Raw genomic sequence first — 16,394 nt, 5'->3', positions numbered from 1 at the left:
TCCCTGATAGTTTATGAGAGCTTGTGGGAAATAAATATGAAATGTATGAGAAAACTATATAGATCTTTAAGTTTCAAAAATCTGTACCTTAGTCCATATAAACCAGCTTCCTTATTTGTGTTTCTACATTGCAATTCTCAAGTCTCCTCCTAGTGCCTTTGACTTCGCAAATCTTGATGTAAAAGCAGTAAGAAAGAAGAGCCCCATGGCCTTTCTTTCCTCTTCTCCAGGTCCATCCACAACTCACTGGGTAGCCCCATGAGGAAATTGCTGAGGTCAACTTTCTGTTTACTAGCTGAGATCCTGGGGGCAGTTTGTTCCATGACTTCAGGGAGCTGACATGCAAAGTCCTGTGAAGGTGTGCTGTACCGTTTCCAGAGAATACCCTCAACTTGCTGAGGAGTGAGTTTGCCATGTCTGTCCATCACTGTCCTATCCCAGGTCCTGCACATGCTGCAGGAGGCTGATGCTAGCAGCAAAAAAACTTCCTGTGGAGCATCCCCACATTTTGCTTGAAGAAGCGGCTTCCACTCAGCACGAACGACAGCAGGTCCAGACAGCTCAGGGCAGTCAGGCTCAAAAAAACCTCATTGTAGCTTTCTAACTGGTTAAAATCACTCACATACTCTATGTAGTAGGCCCTGAACAGGTGATAGGGAAGGAACCAAATTATGATGATCCAGATGAAAATCAAGTTTTTCACCTGGGCCCAGAATTCTTGGTGTGAACAGAGGGAGGTGGAAAACTTTCTCGCCACTTTTACCAGAATAAAAATCTGCAAGCTCAAGAGGACACAAGAAATGAGGGCAACAGCTACAATTAGGGTGTAGTTCAGGGCTTTCACACTCTTGTGCTGTAGCTCTTTTTGGAACTGGAAGCATGTTGCATTATTGTACGAGCCTGAGCGTCCGTACTCGAAGTAGAAGAGCGGCACCCCAAAGACCATGACGAAGAGCCACACGGCAGCGCTCGCCCCAATGGCGTGCAGCTTCCTGTAAAACTCCACCTTGTCCTTCCACTGAAAGAAGATGAGCCACCGGATCACCAGCGTGATCACATAGAATATGAAGGTCAGGTACATGTGGATGTGCACCATGGCGCTCACCATCTTGCAAAATGGCATGTCAAATACCCACTTCTTTTTGACATAGTAGTGCAGGCGGAAGGGCACCGTGAAGAGGAGGAGGCTGTGCACCACCACCAGGTTAATGATGGCAGTTGTGGTCACAGACAGAGTGTTCATCTTGAGCAGCACAAAGGACATTGTGATGGACCCAATTCCACCTCCAGCCAGGGCAACTGAGTAGACAGTGACCAGGATGGCACTCATGGTGCTGGTGTGAACGAAGGCGGAGGAGGAGTCGCTGCTGTTCCTGGTCCCTTCAGTCATGTTCCTGAAATCTTCCTGGAACATATTCTGGAAACGGAAGAATACAGGAAGACTAAGATAAGGTAGGAATGAGATGGCCTGCCTAAAAAGCCAGAAGGACTTCCCACCTGTCTCTTGCTCAAGGAATAATCCCGAAATCTCACAGATGGCATCAGTAGCTGTAACATGTACCTTTATCCAAACATCCTCCAGCCTAAGGAAAAATAGATGAGAAGGTTGGGCAGAGAACTGCTGTAGTCCTTATGACATTTCCAGCCATACTCCTAAAAACAAGCATGAATCAATAATATATGGGGAGAAATTATCCTTAGAGAAACTACATTGTTGTGGTGATTTTGTGCTGTGTTATTTTTTTTCCTCTCTTCTGAGCATCTGCATGCTTTTACGGTAAAGGTCAGAGATATTGTTTTAATTCTGCTACTCATTCATCAGTTTGTTTACTTGCAACATAAATCTGTCCTTCCTAGGGCCAGATAACAACCATATGTTGATCTATCTAAGATACAAATTCTGTTTGTTACTGAGAGCTGAGTTTTGAACACATTACAGTTAACTTCTTCTCCATGGACAGTTTCTCTGAGCAAGGGATTAAACACCATGGATACCCAGACTCCATGGAAATCCTGCTTAGATCCTGCCAAGCCAAGAAACGTGGGCAGTACTGTCCTGATTCTCAGGCCATTTCAAGTCTTACGTGTAGCAACTGGGTGTTACAAAATGGGCTGCTAGAAAACATTAGGAAAGGACATCCTGGGTGAGTGTTAATCATCCTGTTTGACCAAAGCAGAAGCTAGATGCAAGTTAATAGCAAGTTTAAAAAGTGTGCTATACATTTTCAATATATTACTGTCTAAAAGAGAGATGAGAAATAAATTCTTACAAATCTAAATGCAGTCCCAGTTAGGATTTTAAGTTCTACAAGATCAAGTGGGAGGGGAAGAGTTCAGGTAGGGTGTTATCCTGAAGCATATTTGCATCTGTAAAAATGCCCAGGGGATGTTCACATTACAGTTACAGAAAAGAAGCAGGGAAAACCGAGCAACGTTGGGCTCCATACTAGCAGAGTTGTACTGCTACTGCTGCCTGAGCTGTGATTTAAAACTGACTCTGGTAAGTCATCCATTTTACCAGTGAATCCCACAGTACAAGAAGTTCTCTCCTGAGTTTTTGTGATTTTTTATTTAATACTCAAATTCTTTTCACTTCAGAAAGTAGTTCCTCAATCTCTTTGCATGAACGATGTTTCAGCTTTATTTTCATTTATTTAGGCAGCACAAACTGCCAAAACTCAGGAGGGGAAAAAGTTTTTTAGCAGTCCACTCATTTTATGGAAAAGAGGACATGTCTATAACAGTTTTATAAACTGTTTTTGTTCATAGGGGAGAATGAATATCTGTTATGCACCTCAGGTGTTTTGTGTTGTTTCTTAGCAATATTTCTAAGCACTTACCCTCACAGTAATCAAGGTCTCTTCATACATTGAAAAGTTATTCTCTAGCTCTCCCAATGCACCTAAGACTCCAGATATCTTATTATAATCAGTATAAGTGCCATATCTCAAACTGATGCCTTGATTGCTGGCATTACTGACCTTTTGTGGTTGCTCTTGCATTTCAGAGTTATGTGGACAACTAATTCCAGTACATTAAGGGAATTACACTGGGTTGTTTGTTTTATCAAAGTCACTGCAGATTGGCACACTGCAGCTCTTGCATCAGAAATGGTGCAAGTTCCTTTCAGTTCTGTCCTCGTTTCTGAGTCACTTCATTTCATCCTCACAGCCATACAAGTCAGAAAGGATTAGCAGGAGCTCTTCATCGGTTTCTCCAAGTTGTTAAACTTCAGCTTGAAAAGATGTCTCTAAAAAGAGGCATTATGACACTGTTTTGATTTAAAACACATATTTCAAGCTTTAAACTTTTTTAAAAGTGTCACAGAGGGAAAGGCAACACACTGGAAATGTGGCTTGGTATGAGCAGACCCCGCAGCAAGGCTGCACTTGGAGAGGAAGAACCTCTTGTTGACACCCTTCAGAGGCCAGCAGTGAAACTTGAACTGAGGGCAGTAAGAACAGATAGGCAGAAGTCAGATACCTGATATTTTACTCAGACATTTCAGGGCAGTGGGCAGCAAGAGACCTATTTCTGTCTGCAAATAGGCCACTGAGTCACTGAAATGCAGGTTTCTATAGAATTCTGCAGTCGTTGTTAAATCTCTGCATAGTAAGAATCTGCAGGAGATGTAATTTTCATTAATCTTAAAAAAAAAAAAGCTACTAGCAGCTGTGATAGGAGATTATCAGCTCCCCAGTAGCACAGGCACCCCACTGAAATATCGTTGCGTGATGAATAGTGAGTGTAACATAACACAGGGCATGTTTCACAGAGGAAATGCTGCTTTCTGGTGAAGTGAGGTTTCCTATCATACAAAGCTATAACCTACTGACCTGAAATGCAACTTACAAGTCCCTTTGCCAGAATTTAGCAGGAGGCACATGGAAAAAGAATTAATGTGGACCTCACACGACACAGCTGTTCTCGTTTCTGTGCCTTCCCACCCCCTCTAGCAACTGCCAGTTCAGTGATGCTGCTCAAGTCTTGGAGCCAGGTTTGGTCTTCCTCTGTGTTAGGCCTCTCACGATGTGGCTGAAGTTCTGCTGGACATGAGCCTCGAGCAGCCACAAGGCAATAGTGGGCACCACTTCATTTGGATGCCGCAGCAGCTGCTGGTGCCGAGGGCTGGGGGACAATTGATTGCAACAATAGCTGGTTTAGTCTGACAAAGGAGCTAGGTTGCCAACAGGCCAGCGGCTAGTTTCTTTCAGAAATATGATCAGCAAAAAGATTCTTGTGCATTCAAGACTTGTCAGTTGTCAGTGTGGATAATGCCATGACACTCATTTCATGTGACTGTGCAGCACAGTCTGTGACATTTCCCTGGACTGCTCTCTTCAGGACAGGAAAAGCCATAGTGCTCAGTCCCTGTCTGTATCCAAGGCTAGGTTGGATGGGGATATGAGCAACCTGGTCTAGTGGAACATGTCCCTTCCCATAGCAGGTCTGTTGGAACTAGATGATCTTGAAGGCCTCTTTCATTCCAAATTATTGTGTGAGTCTATGATTTCTGAAAACAATTTGATCTCTGTCAGAAATTCTCCAGGTAAGAAATATTCATTCCAACCTTCAGGAACTTGTTTATCTTTTATCTTACTGTTATCTATCTTACTATTTAAAAACAAAAAAGTAAAAAAAAAAAAAAAAAAAAGCTTAACCATATTTCTGGACAGAATTTGTACAACCTCAGCTTCCAGTCATTTTATGTGCTTCTGCCTCTGTCTTCAGATTTAAAAACCTTTTGTCAAATTTTGCCTTCCCCAGTAGATACCTGATGCGAGACAGAAGAGGCTTATTCTCCCTTGATCCCAGCCATACCTGTGGCTCCTCAGTGAACTGGCATTACACTTGTACTTGATTCTTAGATGAACAACTTTGCATTTGGCAGAGGTAAAATGCTTATTCTATTTTGTGCCTGATTTAGCAATCCAGATCAGCCTGTCACTGTCTTGTTCCCTTCATTCCATGCTATTTTCCCAACTAAGTCCATGAGTCACCATTATGTTACATCAACATTATATCAACTTATTAAAAAAACCACTCATTTGTCAGAAATGATGACATTCTTACAGTCTCTGTCAAACAGTGAGCTCTACTCTGTATAACAAGTGTTTGCAAAATTTATCCCCCCATACGTGTCTGCTGAGAGACTGGCAGGCTTCACACAGATTTTCATGTGTTCTGACAGTTGGGTTCTGCAGGAGAAGCATTTGCTGTCTGCATGCACCCAACTGAGAAGTTTCATTTGAATTTGGAGGAGAAAAAAGTTCAACTCATATGAAAGATTTCTATTTTCGACAGGTTTAATAAATTGAAAAATGAGTGTTTGTCAAAACTGACATTCCTGCACTGAACTAGACTAGGTTGGAGGAAATGCAAAATACAAATAATTTTGTTATAAAAGTCTGTTTAAAATCTGCAGATTTTAAGATCTAAGATTTTGTTTCACAGAATCCTTATTTAGTCTCAAAGATGTTTTCTGTTGAGGGCGTTGTAATTGCATTTCAATTTGTTCTAATTCCATGCTGTGTAACATAGGCTATGCTACTAGAATAATTGCACAATTTCTTTAATTGCAAAATAACCACACACACCTAAAGTTTGAAGTATAAAAACCTGCTTAATAGAAAACACTAACAAAAAATAATATTAAATATCAGGTACATTTTTTACATTTAGACATCAACTTTTTTCAAACTACTTTTCATGATTCCCCTAACTCATTTGGTAGCTCAACAGCTCATGTCTTGCAGGCTGTGTCAACATTATACCGATATCTTGTGGTTTCAGTTCAGTCCATTGAAGAACAAATGGGATGGAAAAACACGTTAAGTTAGTCCCCTTTCACTTGAGATTGTCGCTATTTTACACATACAAAAAAAATGGAAACCATGAAGTGTTCCTAAAAAGGATTATTTATCTCCTTAGCTGTATCTTAACAGAGAGAACAAACCCTTTATATCCTTACAGACACTGAGTGATACCAAACACACACACAAAAGATGGATGAAAACAAAATGCACTGCCTCCCAGTTTTAGGAGACAGTGTCAAACTACAGGGTAGCAATATGGGAAAGAATGAAGCAACGCTGTCCCTTACTAGGAAATTACCAAACACAGTGAGAAAACATTTGCACAGAAAATGGGTTCAAAATAAAACAAATGCATCACTGAATGCTTCTCCTCCCTCCTAAACTTGCAAGCATTCTTTTAAAAACTTTGCAAACCAAGGCTTTTTTTTTCATTCTGTATATACTTACAGATTAGAGTTTCTCTCCACTCTTCAAGTGTTGTTTACTTGGATCTTCATTCTATGTAAGCTCTAAGAACAAAAAGCAAAAGACCTGATACTTTAAAGAGTCATTGCCTTGCTTCCTTTTTTGAGCTTATGACAAAACAATAACCTTGAGGCTATGCTGTGTGAGGGTAGGGCTGCCCATGGCACACAGCCTTGGGAAGATTTTTAGTTGCATCACAGCATCCTTTACGTTTCAGCTACTTCTTAGCCATTAGAGGTCTTCAAAACCTCCCATTTCTGAACAGGGCTTTATATTACTGGCTAAAATGATAAATTATACACACAGAAGTGAGCCTCACAGTTCACGAAGACTCATGTTTGGAAGGGTTGTTCCCCATGTGGAGGGGATGATTTGAAGGTGTGCTTTGAGAAAATAGGGCAGCAGGACAAGAGCAAAATGTGATCTAGATTGTAACTCACTAAGTGTGGGTTTGGATGTGGTCAGAGATACCTAAGTGTAAGGGATGAAACAAAGCTCGCTCTAGAGCCCAGCACCATTTCTCAGCTCTGTTTTCTGCCAAGGTTTTACCTCAGCGTCTGGATCTCAGGACATGGTGCCATCGCTCCAGCTGCACAGTGCCAGCAGAGGGAACACTAGGAGATTTAATCCAAAAAGTGATTAGCCATGCCAGTGTCAAAGGCTCATCAAGCAATGATGGTTGCTGTGAGGTGTATGCGTGGTGAAAGATGTCATTGCAGCACTGAGTCTCTGTAAGGAGTCTGTGCAAGGTCAGTTTTGCCCTCCTGCTGCCTTAACACATTTCTGTCAGAACACAGGGTTATATTTGAGTGTACCAATTTTGAAAGCAGTAGCACAGAAATAAAATTTTTAAATGTAACCTCACAGGAGAACGTTTTGGCTGACTGCATCCTGTTGCTTCACATTTGGTTAAAAAAATCACAAGGGAAGTCCTGCTCTGTGCTACTTCAAAACAGACTGCTATGAGATGGAAATTGTCTTTTTGCATTTTGCAATTTTAACGGTGGCTGACAGCTAAAGAACTGTTTAGATTATATTAAAAGAAGCTGGTCTCAAAGCTCTGTTGAAAGGCATAGAGATAAAAAGCTAAAAACTCCATGGCAAAGCCAGAACTAAAGCTAAGATATCCTTGAATCAAGAGTTATGCCTTCTCAAATTAGTAATTTTGTTTTAGCTCATTCTAGGTCTTTTTTAGAGTGAATACATCCCAGTGGAAAGAAAGCTAAGGTATCTTTAAACCTTCAGGTAGCTTCTGTATGTGGGTTTTTAAATTATACAATTTAAAATTATACAATTATTGTAATTATACTATATTTTTGATACATAAAATAAGTTATGCATAGTTAAACATAAGTTAAAACACAAGTAATCTTATATTGATATATATTGTTGATAGAATATAATAATTACATAACATACAAGTTATGTAATTTTGTTGATAAGTAACAATGTTGTTTCCTCAAGCAGTCAAAACAAAAAAGAGCTTTTCAGGTTGAATACTTTCCACATGTTTGTAGTTGGCAAATCTTCAATCCTTTAATCCAGGATTAAACCAAATAGTGAAATACCAGAGTGTGATCTGGGACAGACACCCTCATTGCCTTTGTTGGTCTCTAATTTGTAGTTAGCATCAAGATCTAGAAAGGTATAGAATGCTTAATATACATAACTGCAATTAATTTTCCCTGCTAAATGGATGCAATTTTCGCCCAGGATTTACCAACAGCATGTATAGTGGATTCCAGACTTGTATGTTTAGATTTTCAGCTGTAATGCACTGAGCTGGTGGCAGAATGTGATTATTTCAGAGCATCACCAGTTTTAAACACTGATACCAGAAATGCATGTATTTTACAAGTTTTGAGGAATTGCTGGTAGTTTTAGCAATACCATAAAAATCTAGAAGTGTGATAGTGTGTTTTCATAGTACTGGTGTATCATGTGGATTCAGCCACCACCCAGTTTGAGTTTGCATTACAGCAACAGTTTCAAGGGCCAAAGTTGTTTAATAATAGATGAGAGGCTAGGCCAGATTTCAAGGACTGCTTGTCCTGAACCTGATTAGCATCAAGGTGCCTCTACGCTGGATTTTGAGAGGTTCTTGAGGAAAGAGAACCGTGTCCTTTATGCTCAGGCAGAATAGATGCTGTTAGTGATTTTTCAGCTGTTCTGAACTTAAAGTTGTACACAGGATTACCATGGCAACACAGGTGTTTTGTTTGTCTACATTTATTTTGCCAGGACTCAAGGATTTGGAGGGCTAGTTCAGAAATGGACTACACAGGGTGTCAGGATCTATGCAAGCATGGTGGTTGGGTCTTGTAGAAAAATATTCTTCTCCTTCACTTATTTAAGTGGCAGAAAGCAAAAAATAAGATTTACCTGGATACCTTAAATTGACTGTGGATAACCTGGCTCTTAATTGTGGGTAAAGCTTGAATGATGGTCCTGACAGCACTGAACTGATGTGGATTACACAGAATCAGGGAAGACATAATTCATAATGATTTGTATCCCTTACAAAAACCCTGCTTTTTGATCTGCTCAGAGTCCCTTCTAGTGCCAGCTGTGGGCCTGGGGCTAGTAGGTAACACTGGCTGATCAGTTACTAACTTGCAATTGTGACACATTATTTGCAGTTTATTATTAAGTAAAAGATCAGCTGCTAATACGAAGAATAGAAAGGCAGTATGTAATTAGAGTAACTTATAGCTGTTACCAACAAAATCCTATTTTTGACTTGTAGTTCTACCATGCTTTACTATTTCAAACACCTGAATAGAAAGATATTAATTATCTACAAAGGGAAAAACATTCACTATTAGTTTCAGCCAAAAACATTTTATAGATAATAGGTTTCCTAAAATGTCTCTCTCTGGGTTCTGGAGCAGTTGTGATTTGTGGCTGTCACCCAGGCAGTGCAAGGTGTCCTATGAGTGAGAAATACTGCCTGTGACACATCTGAAAGAACATTTTGGAAAAGTACAGGGAGTAAATGTGACTTGAAATTCCTTGTTTCACACACCTTTGCATAGCAGAGCCATAAATTCAAGCTCCTCTGAAAAGTGGAAATAGACTTGGTGGCCTCCTCCTAATTTTTTAATGGATTTATGGGGAAAAATACTCACTTTGCAAATTATCATTACTCAAATTTGCTTAAATGTACTGAGAAAAAGGGGCATGGAGAAAATCTGTTACCCCTTCAGCCTATCTCACTACCTTTACTTCCTACAGAAATGCCAAAATTGCACCATGTTGAAGTATAGCATATCAATAAAACCTCCTCAGATTTCTGTGCATGTCTTACCAGAATCCAGATCTTTCAGAAAAGTACTGAACACAAACCAAGACTTAAGTTCACATCAAAATCTGCAGTATTTCTTCTTTGATAGTGTGGGAGGGATCCTAGATCTAGAAACCAACTGTTCTAATACTAATAACACTAGCAATTTGCCCAACTTTTGCCATCCCTTGTCTTCTCTATTGGACTCTGCTTTGGTCTCAGTGTTTGTCACCAAGTGCAGGAGGAGGAATGAGAACTGCATACAAAAGGTATAAAGGTATCTGTTCAGTCTCCAGTCTAAATTGACATTTTGAGGTGTCTTATTTATATTAAACAATGGCACACTACTAACAGTCTATCACCAACTTTAATATTACTTTTTTTTTTTTGAAGGATTTTACTAGTTCATATCTGTTGCAAGCCAGTAAGTTTTTCAGGGGATGTGCCTTTCATCAGGAATCCAGCTTGCGCAATTCACTCATTATGGGAGCTTGTTCTTACCAGGGTGAAAAAAAAGTGGAAGGAGGAGCTGATTGACTAGGAGATGTATTACTCCTGCCATAAAGATGACATTAGACTGCAGAGAAAGAAATCATATATGCAGCACCATGCCAATTCTTTAAGCTTATATGCCTCTCTGAGAAGAAAAAACATCCTTCCCTTCATCTTGAAAACACAGTGCTCATCCTAAAATATTTTTGAACTTGGTACTAACCTCACTAATTGCCTGCTGGGTTAGGCAGCATGCTGTAAGGAAGAGTATATTTTTAAAAAGGATTTCGGCACAAGTCTATAGCTAATCAACCTCAAAATGTGTACTGCTACTACTAATACTGTTTTATTCCCAGATTGCTTATTTCATCTGATTTCTGACTGCAGAGGTAATGCCAACTTTATCATCAGGTGCATGGAAAAAATAATTTTACCAAAGATTACTTTCATGTTGAATGTACACATACAGATATTTATGAAATTTAATATACTAAAATGTGTTGTCTGAAGAACAAACCTCCCTGCATCAGTCTAAGCTCCTACTGCCTAGAAGCGGCACAGAAAGCAAAGCTTGCTACCAACACTGATTGATAATGATTTCCTACCTTAGCATAAACACAAATAAATGCATTATGTTTCTGTTACAGTTGGGTTAGAGAGGAATTCATGTTCCTCCTGTCATTTCAGAAAGGAGGAATTTACTGCAAAGGAATTTTTCCATGATGCATTCTTGAAGCATCCTGGTTTGCAAGAGCCTTTCCTTGATCAGCACAGCTACACTCTGCATGTTAGAGTGAGGTGCTGTGTGCATGCAAGTGCTCTGATACATCAAATTGTTTGGGCTGAAACGGTTCATTTTGCTGTTAAATCTGGGGGTTTCCATTTTGAGTGAATGATAAGCAATGATAACTTTATGATATAAATGATAACTTTAAATACATTAAAGTGAGATATTCAGTGCATATGCCAAAGTGTGAAGCCAATTGTTCTGTCAATAAGCTCATTACTGATGCATTTTTTTAAAACTTTTGCTTATTTGAAGTTCAGTTGAAACATTTAAGAAGGCAGCTAGACATCCCAGCCATAGGTGTAGAAACACTTATGGTAAGTGCTGCTATTCTGGGCTGTGAAACAATACCCACACCTGCCCTTTGTCCCACTGTCCTCCTAATATATTTTGTCCCCATTTCATTGACACAGGAATCCAAAGGAAATCTTGGGCAATGCTCCTTGTGGTCTTAATGATATTTTGCCAGTCCAAATATTCTTATTTTGGAGTGTCCCATGCTGTGGTGTTGTGCTGGGTCCCTGTACTTGGCTGGTCTTTAGACCTCTCTGCACAAAACCAGATCTGATAACAATAAATTATGAAATAACTTCCCTTTCTACCTTCCTTCTTTCTGTTTCATCCAGGTTATTTAATGTGCTGCATCTTCTTTATCACTGGAAAGCATAAGAGCTCAATATTTTATGTAATTATTCACTGTAGTTCTAATGAAGCAGTAGCTGAAGATGGACTGACAGGACATTCCTTTATGATATTATGAGCCCTACATGATAGATGAGAAGGTAAAATAAAACTAGTCCACATGTGGCCAGTGAAGCATGGTGGAGAGAATGCCCAAAGAACACCAACATAAGCTGGTACAAAATGAATTATGCAGGATGTGTACAAACCCTGATTTATTGGGTTTGCATGGCCAGGTCTTGGTAGCTGGGGAGGCTGCAGGGGTGACTTCTGTGAGAAGATGCCAGAAGCTTTCTCTAAGTCTGTCAGAGCCAATGCCAGCCAGCTCTGGGATGGATGTGCCACTGGCCAAGACTGGGCCAGCTGGAAATGAGCATAAAGCCTCTGTGATAACATGAAGAAGAAGATGAAGGAAATGAAGAAGACAAAGAAGATGAAGAAGGAGCCAGAAAAGAGTGGGGTGGGAACATGTGAGAAGAGCAGCTCTGCAGACACCATGGTCAGTGGAGAAGGAGGGGAAGGAGGTGCTCCCAGCACTGGAGCTGAGATTCCTCTGCAGCTTGTGGAGAAGTCCAGGTGAAGCTGCTGTGCCCCTGCAGCCCATGGAGGATCACAGGAGTGCAGAGATCCACCTGTAGCCCTTGGAGAGGACTCACGCTGGAGCAGTTCAATGCCTGAAAGAGGCTGTGAAACAGAGGGAGGTCTGTGCTGGAACAGGCTCCTGGCAGGGACCTGTGGAGAGAGGAACCCACACTGGGGCAGGTTTCCGGCTAGGACTTGTGGCTACATGAGGAAACCACGCTGAAGCAGGCTGTCCATGAAGGACTGCGCTCAGGGAAGGATGACCTATGTGGCAGTAGTTTGTGAAGAACTGTTGCCTATGGGATGGACTCACACTGGAGAAATTAATGGACTACTATGTCCCAGGGAAGATCAGGGAAAGAAGCAATGTGTGATGAACTGACCATATCACCATGCCCCATCTCCCTCTGCCACTGGACTGGAGGAGGAAGTAGAGCTGAGAAGCAGGGTGTTTTCAAGGTCTGCTTTTACTTCTCATTATCCTGCTGATTTTGTTAGTAATAAATTCAGTTAATATCCCCAAGCTGAGTCTGTTCTGCTCATGACTGTGTTTGGTGAGTCATCTCTCCTGGTCCTTATCACAATCAATGAACCCTTTGTTATATTTTCTCTCCCCTGTTCATTTGCAGAGGAGAGTGATAGAGAGGTTTTGGTGGGTGCCTGGCACAGTGGGCAACTGTGCAGATATGAGCTCTGGTTCCAAAGCAAAACAGCCACAGGTGGGCAGTGACCAGACCTTTATCTTCTCAACAGGACAGGTTAGACTGGCCACAGCACCATGCCTCTTCAGCCCCATTGCTTCTGGTTCCCAAGTTAGCACCTTAAGCACTTCTTCAAGTACATCTTTAAAGAAAAGCTTTCCCCAAACTAGCTTTCCTGTTGATATTGGCAATGGTAAGAATTTGGAGAGTTTAAGAAAATAAAGCAGGCAGTTAATGTGTTTAATTGTGCAACTGAGATGAAAATGAGAAACATCAGCTCACTGAGTAGCAGTTTCCATGGCTCCTTTTTCTCTCTGCACCATCAAATCAGCATCATCAATGAAAGTGATTCAATGATTTCTACAGTCCTCATGGTGAGAGAGCTCACCATTTACTACTAAATACCTCTTGCACAGTGAGTGCAGACAAAACAATGTCTGTTTTGTATCCACTCCAGATTTTCCTTATGTCTCTTATTTGGGCTAAAACTCTTTCCGCCTTATTTTACCTTAAAAGATTTCACTCTGTTCAGTGAGATTACAATAAGATAATGAATTCTGTATCAAAAGCTATCTTCACTTAACTTTCAGATTTTTTTCCTCTATCCATGTTAGTGGGTGTCTGACCTCATTCCATGCCCATACCTAAGATTATCCTCACATGAACTTATTTTCAGCTGTGGAACAGAAATCAATTCTGAGCTAGCAAGAAGTTCATTAAATTGGTGAGAGGTTCTAGCACTATATTATACTTTTTCTGAAGTATTTTTCCTCTGGACTTTTTTTTGGTTTCAGATTCAGAAGCAGCCTGCACATGGATTTTTTCAGGGGTAAAACAGTAGAATTCGTGGAGTCTTTCTGTACAGCATTGGATATAGAAGATAAGCATGTTGCCATGTGAGCCTGAGGTATGTGTGCAATTCAGAACACAATGCTGTGTAGAAATACCTAAGCTAGCTTTAAATAGGTAGTTGGTGATAAATCTGTGTTGGAATGACACTCCCTCATCAAATTTATCCCTGTTTTCCAGGCTTAGGGGCTTCAGCACTTCAATTAGCTCCACCAGAGCCAATTTTGGTACCACTGCATGACTTTGCAGAAGAAAGTAACAGGCATATCCCAGTCTGTGTGGATTGTGACTGTTGAATCTTAAAAACATCCAGGCTGGCAGGCACCTCGAGAGATTTTACTGTCAAAATTCCTGTTGAAAACAGGGCTACAGACTGAGGTATCCAGGGTCCCATCAAACTGAGCTTTGAATATTTCCAGCAGGGGAAATTATGCTACTCTGAATTTTTCAGTGTCTGTCTTGGACAAGGAAGACAGAATCTGGACACCACATCCCAGGTGTGGCCTAACAGGTAGTAAATGGAGTGGAATAATCACATTCTTGACTTGACAGCTGTAGTCCTTGACCTGCTGGCTGGGCTCTTGTTGCTGTGGCCCATGATGAGGTTTCATTTCATTGCTGAGCTGTGTGAGTGCCTGAGAGCATCAGGGGTGGTGTCTAAAAGAGCCAAAGTGAAGGCAGATCTGGCAGCCTTTTATGAGGGTGACTTGAGATGATCAGAATCTGAGCCGATTCTGAAAAATCTACTCATAATGAAAAGTATTGGAGCCAATGAGGAACCAGTGTAATCATTATGAAAATTTCCTTCTTATTATTTCTTCAAAGATTAATTGGCAAAACCAATAACACTTTCTTCTTTTCATTTAATAAATTTCAGAAAGGATTATGAAAGTGTGGATGCTATTGCAAAAGGAGACCAGCAGCCCTTTCTGCAATAATATTCCCAAAATACGCTTTTAAATACCACTTTACTTCCACTGATTTAATAAAATATGACATTCACAACTGCTGCAGTGGACTAAGAACACAAAGTACTTTTAACTTCTCTCCTGTCATGTTTCCCCCCAGCTCTGCTGTAATCTTACCTCCCACCAGGAACTGTTAAGCTCCATCCAGATCTGCAGCTTTCTCATTTGAGTTTAATACTAATTCCCTCCTCCTGGTCTGCCTCCAGTACCTCTGCTGAGGACTTTTGCAGCACTTACCCAGCCACTCTGCAGCAGCATAGCAGGACACTCTCCTCACTCCATGTGGCTCCTGGGCTTTGCAGAGAAGCACTGCTGAGGAACTGCTACTGCAACCCAGCTCTGCTTCCTCAAGTGCCACCCATTGCTCTCGACCACAAACAGTTGACACACAGGATTAGACCAGTTGTTACCATCTCACTCATCGAGTTCATCGATGAAGATGTGCTTTGTTCTGTTCAATATATGATAAATATTTTCAGTTATTGCAAAATGCATTATCCTGTAAGTGGCTACAGGTGAAAGGAAGAGGACTAATTGTCTTGAAAGTGAAGATAACACATGTGAGTATGTGTTTGCAGATATATATAGACATAAGTATCTCTCTCCTGTGGTATGAAGGCTACTCAGCCTTTCAACAGAATTTTCTCAGTTGCTCATAATATCCAAAAGGAGATCTAACAGCCCTTGAAGGAACTTTCCTCAGGATACGGGGATAAAATATCTGTAGCAACCCTGAAGCTGGGCATCCTGAAAAGCTGAAAATGTTCTGGTACTCCTGAAATGCTTCTATCTCTTTATCAAACAGTAGTCTTCCAGAGAGATGTAAGCATTCACTCTGCATCTGCCTTCTGTGCACTGCAGTTGTTTTATAATTGAAAAGTACTGACTCACTTTTTATAAACAAAGAGACTGAAGCCCATGAAAAGAAGAAGGATGTGGGGTGAATTTCCTATGAGATATCACGAACACCTTTATAATACACTGTTGGCTCTATTCTTAATTGTAGCCATTTCATACATCTGCTGACAGAAATCTGTCAGAGAAGCACAGGTACCTGCAAAGCTGCAATTATTCCTTGACCCCATTTAACTTCAAGAAGTCATTTTCTATCAGCGATATAGCAGAATAGCTACAAAACCTGGCCATGCAACAAGTAGCAGGGTAGGACAAACTTGTATTTCAAAATCTTGATGTTGCATTCCCAGGAGTTCAGTATGAATAATAAAAATGTTCAGAATAAGGATGTTCTCTTTCTTCCAAATTAAGGGCATATGCTTGGGGATTTTAAATCCAAAAGCTCATTAAATGTTCTGTCCTATCCCTGTGTTAAGATTCCACGAGATAAAAAGCAATAGTTGTTGAAAATGCAATATGTTCTCTAACAATGTTCAACTGTTCTTTTCAAGGTTTAATAAAGAAACTGTTTTTCCAATAGTCAGTTGAGTTTAAAAATACTTTTAGTGATCTGCCATTTAAAAATTATGGCCAATTTAATGTTAAAAGCATATAGTAATACCTTTTCTCAAATAAAAACTACAGTAATATTTTCCATGACAACCAAATGCAAAAATTAAAAACAGTGTTGAATTTGTCTCATCTGTGTGATAGCCTGCTAGTCCTATATTACATGCTATGAAAGGCATGAAAGACTTCAGACATTTTCTTCAAAGATACTTAACAAGTCTGCTACTGAGTCAGAATTAGACTACTTCTCACCTAATGTGTCTCATGCTTTAACCTGGAGGCTATATTTTGCTTTTCAATAAGTGG

The 16,394-nt window shown here is 40.4% G+C and overlaps 1 protein-coding gene across 3 annotated transcripts; it reads right to left on the bottom strand.

Annotated features, from left to right (window-relative positions):
- Positions 1–267: 267 nt before the first annotated feature.
- Positions 268–14,923, bottom strand: LOC134429730 (probable G-protein coupled receptor 141). Of its 3 annotated transcripts, XM_063177035.1 has the most exons (3): positions 14,862–14,923; positions 6,264–6,325; positions 268–1,417 (listed from the first exon to the last, which is right to left on the bottom strand). In XM_063177035.1, the coding sequence occupies exon 3, from the start codon at positions 1,412–1,414 to the stop codon at positions 470–472; it is 945 nt and encodes a 314-aa protein (XP_063033105.1). In that variant the 5' UTR covers positions 1,415–1,417; positions 6,264–6,325; positions 14,862–14,923; the 3' UTR covers positions 268–469. The 3 variants fall into 3 exon arrangements, with proteins under 3 accessions (XP_063033105.1, XP_063033096.1, XP_063033088.1); XM_063177026.1 differs by lacking the exon at positions 6,264–6,325 and having other exon boundaries at positions 14,862–14,919; XM_063177018.1 differs by lacking the exons at positions 6,264–6,325; positions 14,862–14,923 and adding an exon at positions 1,498–1,585.
- Between the last annotated feature and the right edge of the window lie 1,471 nt (positions 14,924–16,394).

Source organism: Melospiza melodia, chromosome 1, assembly GCF_035770615.1.
Source record: "Melospiza melodia melodia isolate bMelMel2 chromosome 1, bMelMel2.pri, whole genome shotgun sequence".
NCBI lineage: Eukaryota > Metazoa > Chordata > Aves > Passeriformes > Passerellidae > Melospiza > Melospiza melodia.
This window is presented reverse-complemented; position numbering and strand designations above follow the sequence as displayed.

Coding starts and splice junctions, on each gene's coding strand:
- LOC134429730 (XM_063177018.1), bottom strand. CDS start 1,557: ATGTTACAGCTACTGATGCCATCTGTGAGATTTCGGGATTATTCCTTG. Junction 1,418..1,497: donor ATTCCTTGAGCAAGAGACAG/GTGGGAAGTCCT, acceptor TTCCGTTTCCAG/AATATGTTCCAGGAAGATTT.